The sequence below is a fragment of the Leucopleurus acutus genome, assembly GCF_964270905.1.
Source record: "Leucopleurus acutus genome assembly, chromosome: 12".
Lineage (NCBI taxonomy): Eukaryota > Metazoa > Chordata > Mammalia > Artiodactyla > Delphinidae > Leucopleurus > Leucopleurus acutus.
In genome coordinates this window covers 11,286,237-11,302,311 of record NC_139154.1, presented here as the reverse complement: position 1 = coordinate 11,302,311, position 16,075 = coordinate 11,286,237, and the positions used below count along the sequence as shown (strand labels likewise).

At 40.4% G+C, this 16,075-nt stretch overlaps 1 protein-coding gene across 1 annotated transcript in view; it reads left to right on the top strand.

Annotated features, from left to right (window-relative positions):
* Positions 1-5,622: 5,622 nt before the first annotated feature.
* SUCLG1 (succinate-CoA ligase GDP/ADP-forming subunit alpha) overlaps positions 5,623-16,075 on the top strand; it is a 33,662-nt gene continuing 23,209 nt past the window's right edge. Inside the window, exons 1-2 of the mRNA XM_082852371.1 lie at positions 5,623-5,732; positions 15,700-15,803. Coding sequence (XP_082708497.1) covers positions 5,636-5,732; positions 15,700-15,803 — 201 coding nt within the window. The 5' untranslated portion in view covers positions 5,623-5,635. The remainder of the gene's footprint in view (positions 5,733-15,699; positions 15,804-16,075) is intronic.

Here is a 16,075-nt window from a genome sequence, read left to right as displayed (position 1 = left end):
TACATTAAACAAGATAGACTTAATTGATATTTATAGGACATTCCATGCAAAAACAAGAGAATACACATTCTTCTCAAGTACTCATGGAACATTCTCTAGGATAGATCATATCTTGGGTCACAAATCAAGACTTGGTAAACTTAAGAAAATTGAAATCATATGAAGTATCTTTTCTGACCACAATGCTATGAGACTAGACATCAATTACAGGAAAAAATATGTAAGAAATACAAACACATGGAGGCTAAACAACACACTACTTAATAACCAAGAGATCACTGAAGAAATCAAAAAATACCTAGAAACAAATGACAATGAAAACATGACTACCCAAAACCTATGGGATGCAGCAAAAGCCGTTCTAAGAGGGAAGTTTATAGCAATACAATCCTACCTTGAAGAACAAGAAACATCTCAAATAAAGAACCTAACCTTACACCTAAAGCAATTAGAGAAAGAAGAACAAAAATACCCCAAAGTTAGCAGAAGGAAAGAAATGATAAAGATCAGATCAGAAATAAATGAAAAAGAAATGAAGGCAATGATAGCAAAGTTCAATAAAACTAAAAGGTGGTTCTTTGAGAAGATAAACAAAATTGATAAACCATTAGCCAGAATTATCAAGAAAAAAAGGGAGAAGACTCAAATCAATAGAATTAGAAATGAAAAAGGAGAAGTAACAACGGACACAGCAGAAATACAAAGGATCATGAAAATTTACTACAAGCAAGTATATGCCACTAAAATGGACAACCTGGAAGAAATGGACAAATTCTTAGAAATGCACAACCTTCCAAGACTGAACCAGGAAGAAATAGAAAATATGAACAAGCCAATCACAAACACTGAAATTGAAACTGTGATTAAAAATCCTCCAAAAAACAAAAGCCCAGGAACAGATGGCTTCACAGGCGAATTCTATCAAACATTTACAGAAGAGCTAACACCTATCCTTCTCAAACTCTTCCAAAATATAGCAGAGGGAGGAACACTCCCAAACTCATTCTATGAGGCCACCATCACTTTGTGACACAAAGGTGTCACAAAGAAAGAAAACTACAGGCCAATAACACTGATGAACATAGATGCAAAAATCTTCAAAAAGATACTAGCAAAAAGAATCCAACAGCACATTAAAACAGATCATACACTATGATCAAGTGGGGTTTACCCCAGGAATGCAAGGATTCTTCAATCAACGTGATACACCATATCAACAGACTGAAAAATAAAAAGCACATGATGATCTCAATAGATGCAGAAAAAGCTTTTGACAAAATTTAAGACCTATTTATGAAAAATACTCTCCAGAAGTGGGCATAGAGGGAACCACCTCAATATATACAACATTTGGCCATATATGACCAACACACAGCAAACACCATTCTCAATGGTGAAAAACTAAAAGCATTTCCTCTAAGATCAGGAACAAGACAAGGGTGTCCACTGTTGCCATTATTATTCAACATAGTTTTGGAAGTCCTAGCCACAGCAATCAGAGAAGAAAAAGAAATAAAAGGAATCCAATAGGAAAAAAAGAAGTAAAGCAGTCACTGTTTGCAGATGACATGATACGATACATAGAGAATCCTAAAGATGCTACCAGAGGACTACTAGAGCTAATCAATGAATTTGGTAAAGTATCAGGATACCAAATTAATGCACAGAAATTTCTTGCATTCCTATACACTAATGATGAAAAATCTGAAAGTGAAATTAAGAAAACACTCCCATTTACCATTGCAACAAAAAGATTAAAATATCTAGGAATAAACCTACTTAAGAAGACAAAAGACCTCTATACAGAAAATTATAAGACACTGATGAAAGAAATTAAATATGACACAAATAGATGGAGAGATATACCATGTTCTTGGACTGGAAGAAGCAACATTGTGAAAATGACTCTACTACCCAAAGCAATCTACAGATTCAATGCAATCCCTATCAAACTACCACTGGAATTTTTCACAGAACTAGAGCAAAAAATTTCACAATTTGTATGGAAACACAAAGGATCCCAAAGAGCCAAAGCAATCTTGAGAAAGAAAAACGGAGCTAGAGGAATCAGGCTCCCTGACTTCAGACTATACTACAAAGCTACAGTAAACAAGACAGTATGGTACTGGCACAAAAACAGAAATATAGATCAATGGAACAGGATATAAAGCCCAGAGATAAACCCACACACATATGGTCACCTTATCTTTGATAAAGGAGGCAAAAATATACTGTGGAGAAAAGACAGCCTCTTCAATAAGTGGTGATGGGAAAACTGGACAGCTACATGTAAAAGTATGAAATTAGAACACTCCCTAACACCATACTAAAAAATAAACTCAAAATGGGTTAAAGACCTAAATGTAAGGTCAGACACCATCAAACTCTTAGAGGAAAACATAGGCAGAACACTGTATGACATAAATCACAGCAAGATCCTTTTTGACCCACCTCCTGGAGAAATGGAAATAAAAACAAAAAGAAACAAATGGGACCAAATGAAACATAAAAGCTTTTGCACAGCAAAGGAAACCATATAAACCAGATGAAAAGACAACACTCAGAATGGGAGAAAATATCGGCAAATGAAACAAATAACAAAGGATTAATCTCCAAAACACACAAGCAACTCATGCAGCTCAATATCACAAAAACAAACAACCCAATCCAAAAATGGGCAGAAGACCTAAATAGACATCTCTCCAAGGAAGATATACAGATTGCTAACAAACACATGAAAGAATGCTCAACATCATTAATCATTACAGAAATTCAAATCAAAACTCCAATGAGATATCATCTCACACCGGTTAGAATGGCCATCATCGAAAAATCTACAAGCAATAAATGCTGGAGAGGGTGTAGAGAAAAGGGAACCCTCTTGCACTGTTGGTGGGAATGTAAATTGATACAGCCACTATGGAGAACAGTATGGAGGTTCCTTAAAAAACTAAAAATAGAACTACAATACGACCCAGCAATCCCACTACAGGGCATATACCCTGAGAAAACTATAATTCAAAAAGAGTCATGTACCAAAATATTCATTGCAGCTCTATTTACAATAGCCAGGACATGGAAGCAACCTAGGTGTCCATCAACAGATGAATGGATAAAGAAGATGTGGCACATATATACAATGGAATATTACTCAGCCATAAAAGGAACAAAACTGAGTTATTTGTCGTGAGGTGGATGGACCTAGAGATTGTCATACAGAGTGAAGTAAGTCAGAAAGGGAAAAACAAATACCGTATGCTAACATATATATGGAATCTAAAAGAAAAGAAAAAGAAAAAAAATGTCAGAAGAACCTAGGGGCAAGAGGGGAATAAAGATGCAGACCTACTAGAGAATGGGCTTGAGGATATGGGGAGGGGGAAGTGTAAGCTGGGAGAAAGTGAGAGCGTGGCATGGACATATATACAGTACCAAACATAAAATAGATAGCTAGTGGGAAGCAGCCGCATAGCACAGGGAGATCAGCTCGGTGCTTTGTGATCACCTAGAGTGGTGGGATAGGGAGGGTGGGAGGGAGATGCAAGAGGGAGGAGATATGGGGATATATGTATATGTATAGCTGATTCACTTCGTTATAAAGCAGAAACTAAGACACCATTGTAAAGCAATTATACTCCAATAAAGATGTTAAAAAAAAAAGAAGTCTCTTATTCAATGAATTCCAGTCTTTTTCTTATTAGAGGTGCCAAGGAGTGAGAATGAGAATCCAAAGAGAAGTCTGGGCACCTCTTAAGGAAATTTGGAGAGAGGTAGCTTCTAGGCTCCTTTTCATAGGATGTGGAGGTAATTATGGCTTGTTGCCAAATGGAAATATCCTATTCCACATCTGATTACTGACATCAGTAAAAACTTGAAAATATCATCCTGTCATGTGAAGAAGAAAGTTCTTATCTTTAATAGCTACTATTTATTGAATGCTTACAAGGTACTAAAAACTTTACATATTAATGCATTAATTGGTCATAATCCTATTATGAGTTAGAGAGTTTCATCCCCCTCTCAGTGAGAAAACCTGAGACCCAGAGGTCACATAGCCAGTGGCAGAGCTGGAATTTGAATCCAGACCTGTCTGACTCCAAAATCAATCTGCATATAAAGATAAATGGTATAGTTAGTGTCTAGTGCAATAGCCTCCCACCAATGAGCTATGGAATTGGGGTGGAGGTGTAGTTATTACAAGGGATTGAAATATCCTTAGGTCCATCAAACATTGTGTGTAGATTCTATACATAATGTATATGGTATTTCTTTCATATGTCAATTCAGTTCAATTCAATAAATACTGAGTTCTCTCTTTGTACCAGGCATTGTTCTAGGTGCTGATGATACCGTCAGTGTACAAAACAAACTAAACTCCTGGTCCTTGCGGAAGTAAAAATTCATTAAAATCATGCCAAAATTATATATTTTTTGTCATCATGCATTTAATTAATGAAATGAAATAAAAAATATAACTATTATCATGTGAAAGCTCAGAAGAACATTGCTATTTAAAATAATTCTTCATACTGGACATATCTGGAAACCACTGAGAGTATTTAAATGATAGCAAGGACATGATCCCTTAGATGAGGGAGGGATTTTGTGCGCAGTCAAGTCCAAGCAGGGATGGCAATATCTGGGTCATAGAGGAAATACTGGGCAATCTCCCTGGGTAATCCCACTCCTACACCACGTATCTCCGTGTAAATTATCATGACTAAAGTGAGTTAGAATCATAACTTCATTGATGATAACGATGAGGACTCTCAGAAGCGTGGTTGGAGGCAGGGAGTTGGATTCCTTTATCTCTTGTTAACCCTTTGACTCTAGAACTCTCGGAGGCTCCGTCTAAAGCTCTTAGGAGTGAACGTTTTGTTCAAACAAGGAGCGGTCACGCTTGACCTGTAACTTCAGTCCTCCAGGATCTCCAGGGAAGAGGCACTCACTCACTTAGTGCTAGCCGAAGGCTGCATGACAGCTTGTTTAACCAAAAGATCCATATTCCAAGAAGTTAGGTGCCAGGAAAGTAGCTTTTGGTCTTTCTCTTCACATCCTCATCTTCACTGCGCGAGTTCAAAGTCACTGTTCCCTTTGGTAATTCTTCCCGGTCCTCGCAAGGGTAGGGGGTGAGGAGTAAGATCCTCTCTATATGGTAGACGGGGAAATGAAGGTAGGTCGGCACCTTGGCTTTGGAAGGGCCTTGGAAAGTTCTGCATTGCTCTTTGCACCTCGCCTCACTGTTTCCTCACTCCTTTTGACACCGCATCCCCTGGGTTTGACTCTCCCTTTTCTCCTCCTATTCCCTTCCCGCAGGCCCCCGTATAAACTAACAAGTTGAGGCCATCGAACTACATTTCCCACAATACCCCGCGCCGGCCGGCCTCAGTGGGGTTTCCCTTGAGCTGCCGTTGTTATTAATGTTGAATCAAACCCACGTTTCCGGGGAAGAGACGAGCTATTGTCTACTTCTTCGTTAAGATGCCCTTTTTCTCCTCCACCTGCAAGAACCAGTGTTGGGTGAAGACGTCTCTGCGGAGGGACATTCGTTCCGGCGAACGCTTTGGCTACCCACTTCCTCCTCGCGCCTCGGCTCCTGTCTGGTTTCCAGGGGGCCTGGGAGTGTCATTGGTGGATGACCGCAGCCCTAGCTGCTGCCCCTGCTGCTGCGACCATGACTTCTGGCAGCAGCGGCCTCGCCGCCGCCCGCCTCCTGTCCCGCGCTTTCCTCCGTGAGTCCGATCGGGGCTCTCTCCTCCAAGCCTCCGCGAGTTCCCGACCCCCTGGGCCCGGTGTCCTAGTCTAGGACGCGGCTGGGCCCTCCGGGGCCGGACCTCGGCGGGGGTCCCAAGTCGGGGACCCTCTGGGATGGAGGGAGCTTTGCTGGATATGTGGGGCGGGGGCCTGGCTTAGGCAGCTGGCGGGCAGGGACCTTGAGTGGCTGAACCAGGATTCGGGTCTGGAGTCCTGCAGATCCGGGGGCACACCTTTGATCCCACGGTGATGAGTGGCGGCGGGATGGGGGCGGCATCTAGACAGGCTCTTTTGGGGCGTGAGAGGTGAGGTGGTCCAGGATGAACTAAGCTGGGAGGGTGAGTGGGTTGAGAGGTAGGGGGAGAATATCAGTAGGAAATTGGAGGATGAAGCTGAGCCTTGAACAGGACTGTCGTACACTTTTAATTGTCTTTTCTGTAGACTGTAGGGTGATTCTCCAGAAGGGTGCACAGCCCAGAAAACTCCTAGAAGCTTAGGGTTGGCTGAGACCTTAACCAACTTATTTGTAATGTCTCCATCAGGCGGTGTGAATTCTTCAGTTCCTGAAAACTTAACACCCAAGGTTGCTAGTAACGCTGACTGCTGAAAATTCTTGCTGTGTTCAAAGTCTCTGTGTTTGTTAGGTAGGTTGTGTAGGAAAAGACTTTGGAACCAGCCACATCAGGGTTTGAAGTCTGGCTAGTCCTGTACAGTCTATGTAATAACTCTGGGGGGATGTTTCTAAATCTATTTCTCAATTTCTGTTTCACGTACCTTGAAAACATTACCATATTTTAATGAATCTGAGACACCATCACGTGTAAGATGCACTGCTGTTTGGTCTACCACTAAAAGTGGGAAATGATTGCTTATTAAAATTATGACACACACCATTGGTTATCAGTTGCATCCAGATTTAAGAAATGTTTACAAAAATGAAACAAATGTGCATCCTAGAAATGATGAAGTACAGGATGATCTGGGTTCACCATGCAGAATAAGTGAAACAATTTATATAAAGCACCTGGAATGCGATAGACGCTCAACCGAAGTTAGTTTTCTTCTCTCTCCCTTTCTTCTGCTTTGCTTCTAATTCTACTGCTGCTACTGAATATTGGATGAGACTTAGTTCATTTCTTGAGAAGATTACATTTTAAAAGTGTACAATGATGACCGTACCTCTGTAGCTACACTTAGTTACCAGATCACTTGAGGACAAACCTTAGCAAGTAGGAAGAAGTTGGGTTTATTTGGGAATGTTTTCTGGAGATTTTTATTATATAATTTAAAGGATAATTTAGTAGGCAGAAGGCGAAAAGGGATTTGTTATACCCATGTCTTATTCTTCTGGGGTCTTGCTTGTCTGAATTTCTGAAAAATCCTTTGCTGTCTTAGGAGCAGAGTCTAGAGAAGAAAGAGTGTCTAAAAGATCAGGATCTTGAATCCACCCTTAGCGATACTTAACAGTCCTGTTCTCACATAGCTGGAACTTCTTTATTCCTAGACTCTCAGGATCCTGAGGGCTTAAGAGGTTATCTAGTTTAGCTTCTCTTGCTGGAGTGGCCTTGAATTATCCTAGTCACGTGATTACTCTGTCACTAATGGTTTGAGAGGTCTGAGATCTAAACCAAGGTATCTCTTATATTAGAGAGGTTACAAACTCTAGGGTTAATGTTTAAAAACCTTTAATCTCCCAAATCTTTTTCCCATGCCACATTTCTAAGCCCATTTCCACTCACACTAGAAAAACCACAGCCACAACAGTATCACATTGCAAACTTCTTTTAAAGGCAGTCACAAATTATTTAGGCTCTGAGGTTAGTAATAGAACTAGAGTTGCTAGGGAGTGCTGAAGGTCTTGAGTGTTGCAATGTTGATTTGAGTTAGGAAAAAACCCCAAACACTTGTAGATGCCTTCCAGAGACCTGTTGGGGGCAGCTTAGAATATTTATCAATAGAAATTACTGAGCCAAAAAAAAAAAAAAACAGTTCTTAGGAAAAAAGAGAAAGAACCCAGTTGAAGTGGGGAGAGAAAAAAAAATGAAAAATAAGAAAGATTTCTTCCATGAGAAAGCTTAAGGATTTTATAAGCACCTTTGAAACTGAAATAGTGAAACTTTTCAAGAAGTATGAGGTAGTGCAAGGTTGCTTTAAACATAAGCCAGTAAGTTCCTGTAAGTTGGATCTTTGAGAATAGGGAACAAGAGCTAGTATTTTTTATTTTTACTGAGGTATAATTGATGTAAAACATTATATTAGTTTTAGGTGTACAACCTAATATTTTGATATTTGTATATATTTTAATGTCTCTCTGTCTATTGTGATATCTATCACCATACATAATTATACATTTTTATTTCTTGTGATGAGAACTTTTAAGATCTGCTCTCTTTTAGCTACTTTCAAATGTGCAATATAGTATTATTAACTATAGTCTCCATGCTGTACATTACATCCTTATGACTTATTTTATAAGTGGAAGTTTGTACCTTTTGACTCCCTTTAGCCACTTGTCCCCTCCCCCTCAACTTTGGCACCACCAATCTGTTTTCTTTACATGTGAGCTCAGGTTTCTGTTTTTCTTTCTTTTTTTTAGATTCCACATATAAGTGAGATGATACAGTATTTGTCTTTCTCTGCCTGACTTATTTTACTTCGGGTAATGCCCCCAAGGTCCATGTGTGTTGTCACAAATGGCAAGATTTTCTCTTTTTATGGCTGAATAATATTCCATATTGTGTGTCCGTGTGTGCATATTAATAAATATACCACGTTTTCTTTATCCATTCTTCTATCGATGGACACTTAGGTTTTTTCCATATCTTGGCTATCGTAAATAGTGCTGCAATGAACGTGGCTTCTTTTCAAGTTAGGGTTTTCATTTCCTTCAGATAAATACTTGGAAGTGGAATTGCTGGATCATATGACAGTTTTATTTTTAGTATTTTGAGGAACCTCAGTACTGTTTTCCATAGTGACTGCACCAATAACATTCCTACTAAAGGCGCACAGGGGTTTCCTTTCTCCATATCCTCACCAACACTTATTATTTGTCTTTTTGATAATAGACATTCTAACAGGTGTGAAGTGAAATCTCAGTGTGGTTTTGATTTGTGTTTCCCTGATGATTAGTGATGTTGAGCACCTCTTCATGTACCTGTTGGCCATCTGTATGTATTCTTTGGAAAAATGTCTATTCAAGAGCCAGTATTTTTTTTATTTATTTATTTTTTTTGCGGTACGCGGGCCTCTCACTGTTATGGCCTCTCCCGTTGCGGAGCACAGGTTCCGGACGCGCAGGCTTAGCGGCCATGGCTCATGGTCCCAGCCACTCCGCGGCATGTGGGATCTTCCCGGACCGGGGCACGAACCCGTGGTTCCCTGCATCGGCAGGCGGACTCTCAACCACTGCACCACCAGGGAAGCCCAAGAGCCAGTATTTTTGAACTTCAGAATTACGGTATTTTGATGCCAAAAAGTGAACCTTGCATGCCAATTGGTCCCATACCTTCGTTTGGCAAAAATAAGCCCCAAAAGATTCCTAGGCAATATCAGAATGGATACTAGAGCTCAGGTCTTCTGACTCTGCAGTGTCCTTTCTACTAAATACATGCTGGGTGATACTCTGAGCTTTCTTTTTTTTTTCTTTTTTCTTTTTTTTTGCGGTACACGGGCCTCCCACTGTTGTGGCCTCTCCCGTTGCGGAGCACAGGCTCCAGACGCGCAGGCTCAGCGGCCATGGCTTACGAGCCCAGCCGCTCCACGGCATGTGGGATCCTCCCGGACCGGGGCACGAACCCGTGTCCCCTGCATCGGCAGGCGGACTCTCAACCACTGCGCCACCAGGGAAGCCCTGAGCCTTCTTTTTTTGAAGCTCTGATTTTTCTTTTTCTTTGGCAACCTCACTGGTTCGTTGAGAAGGTTACTACTCCGCTCAAAGGTGTCACCTGCCTTTTCCATGTGTTTGCCAAGTTGTGTAAGACTGTTTTTGGAATCCAGAAGACATTTAGAAGTGTAGCTTGGAAAAGGGGACCCTCAATAGTGATGTTTCTGATACCTAGTGTCTCTTGTCATTGCATCCAAGAACCAAATCTTTATTCCAGAAGTACAAAATGGCCTCGATCTAAATGTATCAATGTAGCCATGAGAAAGTGACTTGATTTTCTGACCTCAAACTTGTTTTTCCATAAAAACTTAATTGAGGATGTTAAAAATAATTTCTCTAAGTATAGGGGAAGAATCTCATTTCACCAAAGGACAGGCATTTTGTTGCCATAGACCCACATTTTTGTACATTATAACATTTCTAAAATTGGGATGTATCTTATAATTGATGGTATCTTACAGTAAATTGGCAGCATTTTTTTCATACTGGTGCTTAATAGTGCTTCTTAAAATCAGTGGTGTTTTAGATTTGATGAAATATGATACTTAGAGCCAATTACACTTCATTTGTAAGTAAATACTGAATGAATATATAATTTCGCATCTGAACGGTGGATTGTTTGGGGTTTGGAAGTAAGCGGCTGCTGAGCTACTCTGCTATACTTTAAGGTCCTGTAGGTAGGGACCCCAATAGCCTGCAGATTATATATGCATAATACATATGATTAATAATACATTTGTTAAAATCAGGAATACATGCAGGAATAAATGAGTAACAAGGACGTAGTTTGAGAGGGGAGTTGGAGGAGTATTTTCATCAGCAGTCTCGGGTTACTGGTTAGGAGCACAGTACTGGTCACACAATGCCATCTGTGGTTTGAGTCCCATCTGGGCAGGTGCTTTTTGGCCGCAGCTTGCATCCACCCTGCAGCCATCTTGTAAATGATGTGGTTGCTCTCTGCAGGGAGAGGACTCTGCATGTGGCTGACCGATACAAATTTCTCTCTCAGATTACTCAGTCCCTTTACTTCACAGCCTTTACTACAGTGGGCACTTTTGTGGTTTTGTGTTTCTTTGTTTAATGTTTAGTTGTCTTACAGGGCAGGAAGCTTCACGTGGTCCTCAGTCCATCTTGTTTACCCCTGAACCCCTTGTGTCTGGCAGACATCCTGGCACAGTGAACATCTCAAAGCAGTTTGGTCTTTTCATTCTGTGTCAGTAATAAATAGCTAATAGTGAAATAGCTAATTATTATTCTGCATGCTCTATATATTATTAACTCATCTAATTCTCATATTGCTTGTGAGATACATAATATTCCCGTTTTTACAGTGAGGATGCACCTTTAAAAATGTTTTAGATGGTAAAAATTTACTAATATATGTGTACCTACTATATGTTATATGTAGACATGGATTAGTATATTTATACATAAACATGTATAGGATATGCATGAGACATAAAACACTTCTGATTGGACTTATGTGATTTTAAAATATGAATTATATATTCTCTCTTTTTAGAAATTATTGACTTTTGTACTTAGGTAGGATGTGAACCCAGTTTAGGGAGTGTACCAGACCCTTTATTACCCAATTGACGGGTGTCATCTCATATCAACATCACAGCCTCCTCATGAGCAGCTGTTATTCCACTTACAGAAGGGAAGACTAAGGCCAAGGGAGATCACAAGACCTGCCCTGTAAACTCGAGCCCAGGCCTGTCTGGTTCCTGGGCTATGCTTTCAGCTGCTTGGGATGCAGTCCCAAGGTTAGGCTAGCTTATTCCTAAGAACCTGAAGAGAAAGCGACTCCACCCACATTCTCTGGAGATGACCCAAGGCCTTCAGCACTGGGAAATTCTGCCTGGTGGCCGACTTCAGGCCTCTCTGCTGCCCTAATATTTAATTAACAATACTCATTTTCTTAATATTAGTGAAGTCAGAGATCACATCATATGTCGATTTACCATACATCATATGTCGATTTACCATTTATCCGTCACCAATTGTGTTTCTTGTTTATGGCCTTTGTCCATTTTTCTGTTCGGCTTTGGTCCCCTCCATCCTGTTGGCCCCTGGTGTTGCTCAGGTTGCTAAGGTTGTCCTCCTTGCCTGTTAGGTGTTATGAAACCACTCTCCTGGTCTGTCACTGCCTTTACCTCTGACTATGCTGTGTTTTGCTTTAGGTTCTTTTCTTCTGTAGTGAAATAGTCCATTTGTATTACATTACTGCTTCCTGGATTTCATTTGTTGAAAAAAAAAAAGCTTAGCATGGAATTTGTACTACATTGATACAACTTTGAGGATTGCTAGTAGCATTTAGGGCTGGACTCTTTGTATGAATTTTTGGGAAACCAAGAATTTCTGCATGTACAAAAATAGACGTAGGTTTTGTTCCCCTTTCCTGGTAATGGGAGTTCAAGATGGACATTTTTCCAGTTCACACAGAAAGAGATGGAACTTCTGATATTTATATGTGTTTCTTCTCATAGATCCTATCTCTTGTCCTGAAATTCAGTCAAACATTTCCTGTGCACGTACTCTGTAAGGCACTGTACCGAATGCCATGGGAGGCACCAAGGTGTACAAGACATGGTCCTTACACTCATGGAATTTATAGTTAGAAGTTCTGAAAGTATTTAAATGAGACTTAAAATAATATTGAAAGAAAACTTAGCCTGAAAAAATTTTACTTAGAAATAACACAGTAAAGAATGTAACAGAATGTGTGCACTCTCCAGTGGGCAGGTGTGGTGCTTATGATTAGATACCACATGAAAGTGTTCACAGTTTCCATTCTTCTTAATCTCAGATCCCCTACAAACCCCCCATTATATTCACAAGTCATGAATGTGATGTGAAGATTTAAAGATTCCTCACTGTGCAATGTTTTATTTAAATGTGAACTTATATGAATTAATGCAAGAGAAATTCTCAGGAGATTGAGTACATTGACTCTGATTGAAAGGTGAGAAATATTTATAAGATGGTTTGGCCACTAACGTATGTCCTGTGTTCAAGGGTTTTTTTAGGAAATAGCTTACTGTAGTTACTGGGTGGTTTTGTCATAGAGATCAGGTTTGTGTTTAAAACCAAAATATGATTGGGCTTCTTTAAGCAATGGACGGACAATTGAAGATTTGTACCTAAACCTCTTTACATTCTTCAGCAGAGGTAGAATAGGCTTTTTGTTTTTTTTTGTTTTTTTAAATTAAGGCATTTGATTGATAATTTGGATGGAGAAGAAATCAAACAGGGAAAGAAAGTGACCAGTCTGACAGATTTAATATTTATAGCAGCTGGTAGTTTGCTAGATTAGAGAGTGGTGGGATTGTGGGAGGGAAGGTGAAGCGGTGCAGAGGTGGAGATGAGGAGAGGCTGCTTTCGCTGGGGAGCCTCCAACCTGTGATTCTGGGCTTGGATTGTCTGTGGTGGGGAAGAATAAGGAAAATGACATAAGTGACTTAAAATTTGGTGAGTTTTACTTGGAGTATAAACATATTTTGCATTATTTCCGTCTGAATGGAAACAAATGGCAAAAGAGAAAGAATATCCTTGATTCTCTGATGTCACCAATGGTAAGGCTTATCATTGATTTGACAACAGTATTACCTTAAATAGGGCCACCAGCTGTTACCTGTGTCATGGTGGCATGGAGTGGCAGGTGTCTGGGGTCCTCCTCACAGCCATGGCAACTGGGAGAGTGTGCATGGTGTAAAGGGCCAGGGATCGGGCAGATTCGTCTTCCAGTGTCTGGAATTAAAAAGGCATTTATGGTGATTATGGAGCACCATGGCTTGCTGGGTGCCTCAGGTTTTTCTCTGGGTTTCGTAAGTGCTTGATTCTCGCATCCCCTCATTTCGGTACCAGTGTTACCTTGTCTGGCATTGTACAGGTTTCTTGTTGGGACAGAGTGTGGTCAGGAATTTCATTTCCTTATCTTTGAACATGTATTTTGGGGTTGGCTCAAAGGTGATGATAGTCTCTTAGTTCTAGCTTACCTGAAGCCTAGGTATGGGCTCATACCGTAGATGGGAAGAGCACACGCACACACATATGCATGATAAATCTCCCAAGATCCATTTCACTAGATGCTGTAGAACGGCAGGGTCATTGCACAAGTTGACAAAGGGCCACAAGGCTGTGGCCCTTTGTCAACTTGGGCCACAAGGCTGTCTGGTAGGTGAGCTGCTCTTCATCATACTTGGTGGATGTAGTTTTTATGAGCACCAGAATTCTGGTGCTGTGAAGTCTTGAGCTCCATAGAGTTGATCCAGGAGGTCTGGAGTAGGGGAAGGAAGAGGAGAAGGTAGTGATAGGAGTTGTTTGGGTATTGAGACCATGCTTTATGAATGTAGACAGACCTGTGCTTTCTCAGGGTGACAGGGCCACTTCTGCCCCATGGAAGGAGACTTGAACTGTCTGATGTCTCCTTTGTTAAGGTAGAGTGTAAGAGTACTTGTGGAGGACTAAACTTTACCTTCAAAAAGCAAGTATTTCCTTTTATCAAGTATGGGCTCCAGATGTCCTGATCTTATTTGCTCTTGTAATCATATCTTGTACCTTTCCTGTCTGGAAACTCCTGATAGATGGGCTATTTACTGAATATTCCAGGAGTGGGAGGGACTGTTGGGCAAGTCCTGCCAAGAATAGCAGAGGGGAGTAAAGCTCTTCCATAGGTATCGTGGTTCTGTGTCTCCAGCTGGGAGAACTGGGAACCAAGGGCAAGCCCTGGCTAGGGTGGGCTCTCAGGCCACAGTTCCTGTCGTAGTGTTCGCTGGCCCAGGTTAAGGTGCTTAGCTGCGTACACTGGGCCAGGACTGGACCCTCAGTGCCCCCTCAGGGTCCCTTGTTCAGTGTAGTCTAGGCCAAGAATGCATCTGATCTGTGTGCACACAGAATACTCCTCTCCTGGTTGGTCAGGGCAGATTCCGGGCCTGTCTCTTCCTTAGAGGTACAGGGGACTACAGAATTCAAAGTTGTTGGAAGCTGAGGTCAGTACGCGAGTTGAAGATGAATCAAGGGATGTTCAAAGGGCCAGAAGCAGATCAGTTACGGAATCTGAGATCTGAGGATTTAGGAGGGTATGAGCAGTGATTCAGGAGAAAAAGCATTGAGTGGACCCTGGACAAGTTTATGATGAGATGTTTTTTTCTGGGCCTAGCTTTCATGGGCTACGTTAGTGATAGATGCTGGCATTTTGAAAGGGCCAGGAATGGACCACAGAGACAGCAGGTTAGGGTTCTAATGGGGGTTTAGAAGGTAGCCCACGTAAATCATCTGTGCTCTACTTTCTACTGATTTTTGAAATATGGAGAGCTGGCTTTAGGAGCTACTTAAGATTTCTTAGTTTCCACTGAGGTAGTTTGCTGACAGTAACTTAGATATTTTTTACATGTTTCTCCCTCATCTACTTTTCCTATTTATTTTATTTTCCCTACTTCCTTTATATGTGAGGTCTTGAGACTTACATCAGAAGAGACCAAATTAAGTAATTTTGGATTATACTTTAGATAAGTTTTATTCTATGACTTAACATTTAATGTTAATATTATTACTGGGGAGTGAGTTGCAAAGTAGTTCTTAGTAATTGTGACAAAGTTTGCCTGTTAGCTCGTCTTTTGCTTATTGATGTTGGGCTTAAAAATGTTGGGTCAAATGGGGAAAGCATGTGGCTGTTTAGTAAACATTATTAGTAAGAGTGATACCTAGTTTTTAGTTCCTGGATTTAATTTGAGCTGTTTATGTGAGCCCCTGGTTTCTTGCTGAGGAATAAAAATTATAAGCGTAACCTCTTCTTTCTCAGTTCAGAAAAAGCAACAAAATTGTGGTTCTCAGTAAAGAGGGGATTCTGGAGAATAGAACAGTGTCTTTTCTTGTTTGTTTCTTTAATTAGTTTTTGTATTTAATACATCTTATTTAAAAAGTGACATTTAAAGTTGCCATTATCACAAGATAGCTCCTGAATTAGAGGATTTTTTTTTTTTTGTCACCAGGTTAAATTCACAGTCCAAAAGTTTGGAAAAATTATAATGTGTCATATTTTCTTTACTTTTCAGTGCAACAGAATGGAATTCGGCATTGCTCCTATACAGCTTCCAGGAAGCATCTCTATGTGGATAAAGATACGAAGGTTATTTGCCAGGGTTTCACTGGTAAGCAGGTATGTGTTTCAAGACTTTTTAAAAGATGTATATTAGAGATACAAAAACATTGAATTATTTTCTATTGTTTTAAAGTCACAAAAGTTATAATACAGTTTGTAGCACAAGAGTATACAGTACAGCAGTGGAGTTGTATCTCAGGAGGGAGTTAGGTGCTATAGTCAGCCTCTAAGATGAAAATTGTATTTAATGTTACCTTGAAAATCCCTCCCTAGGAGTACAGTATTATGTTGGAAACCCACATATTTTCTTTCAGCAAGTATAACACAAC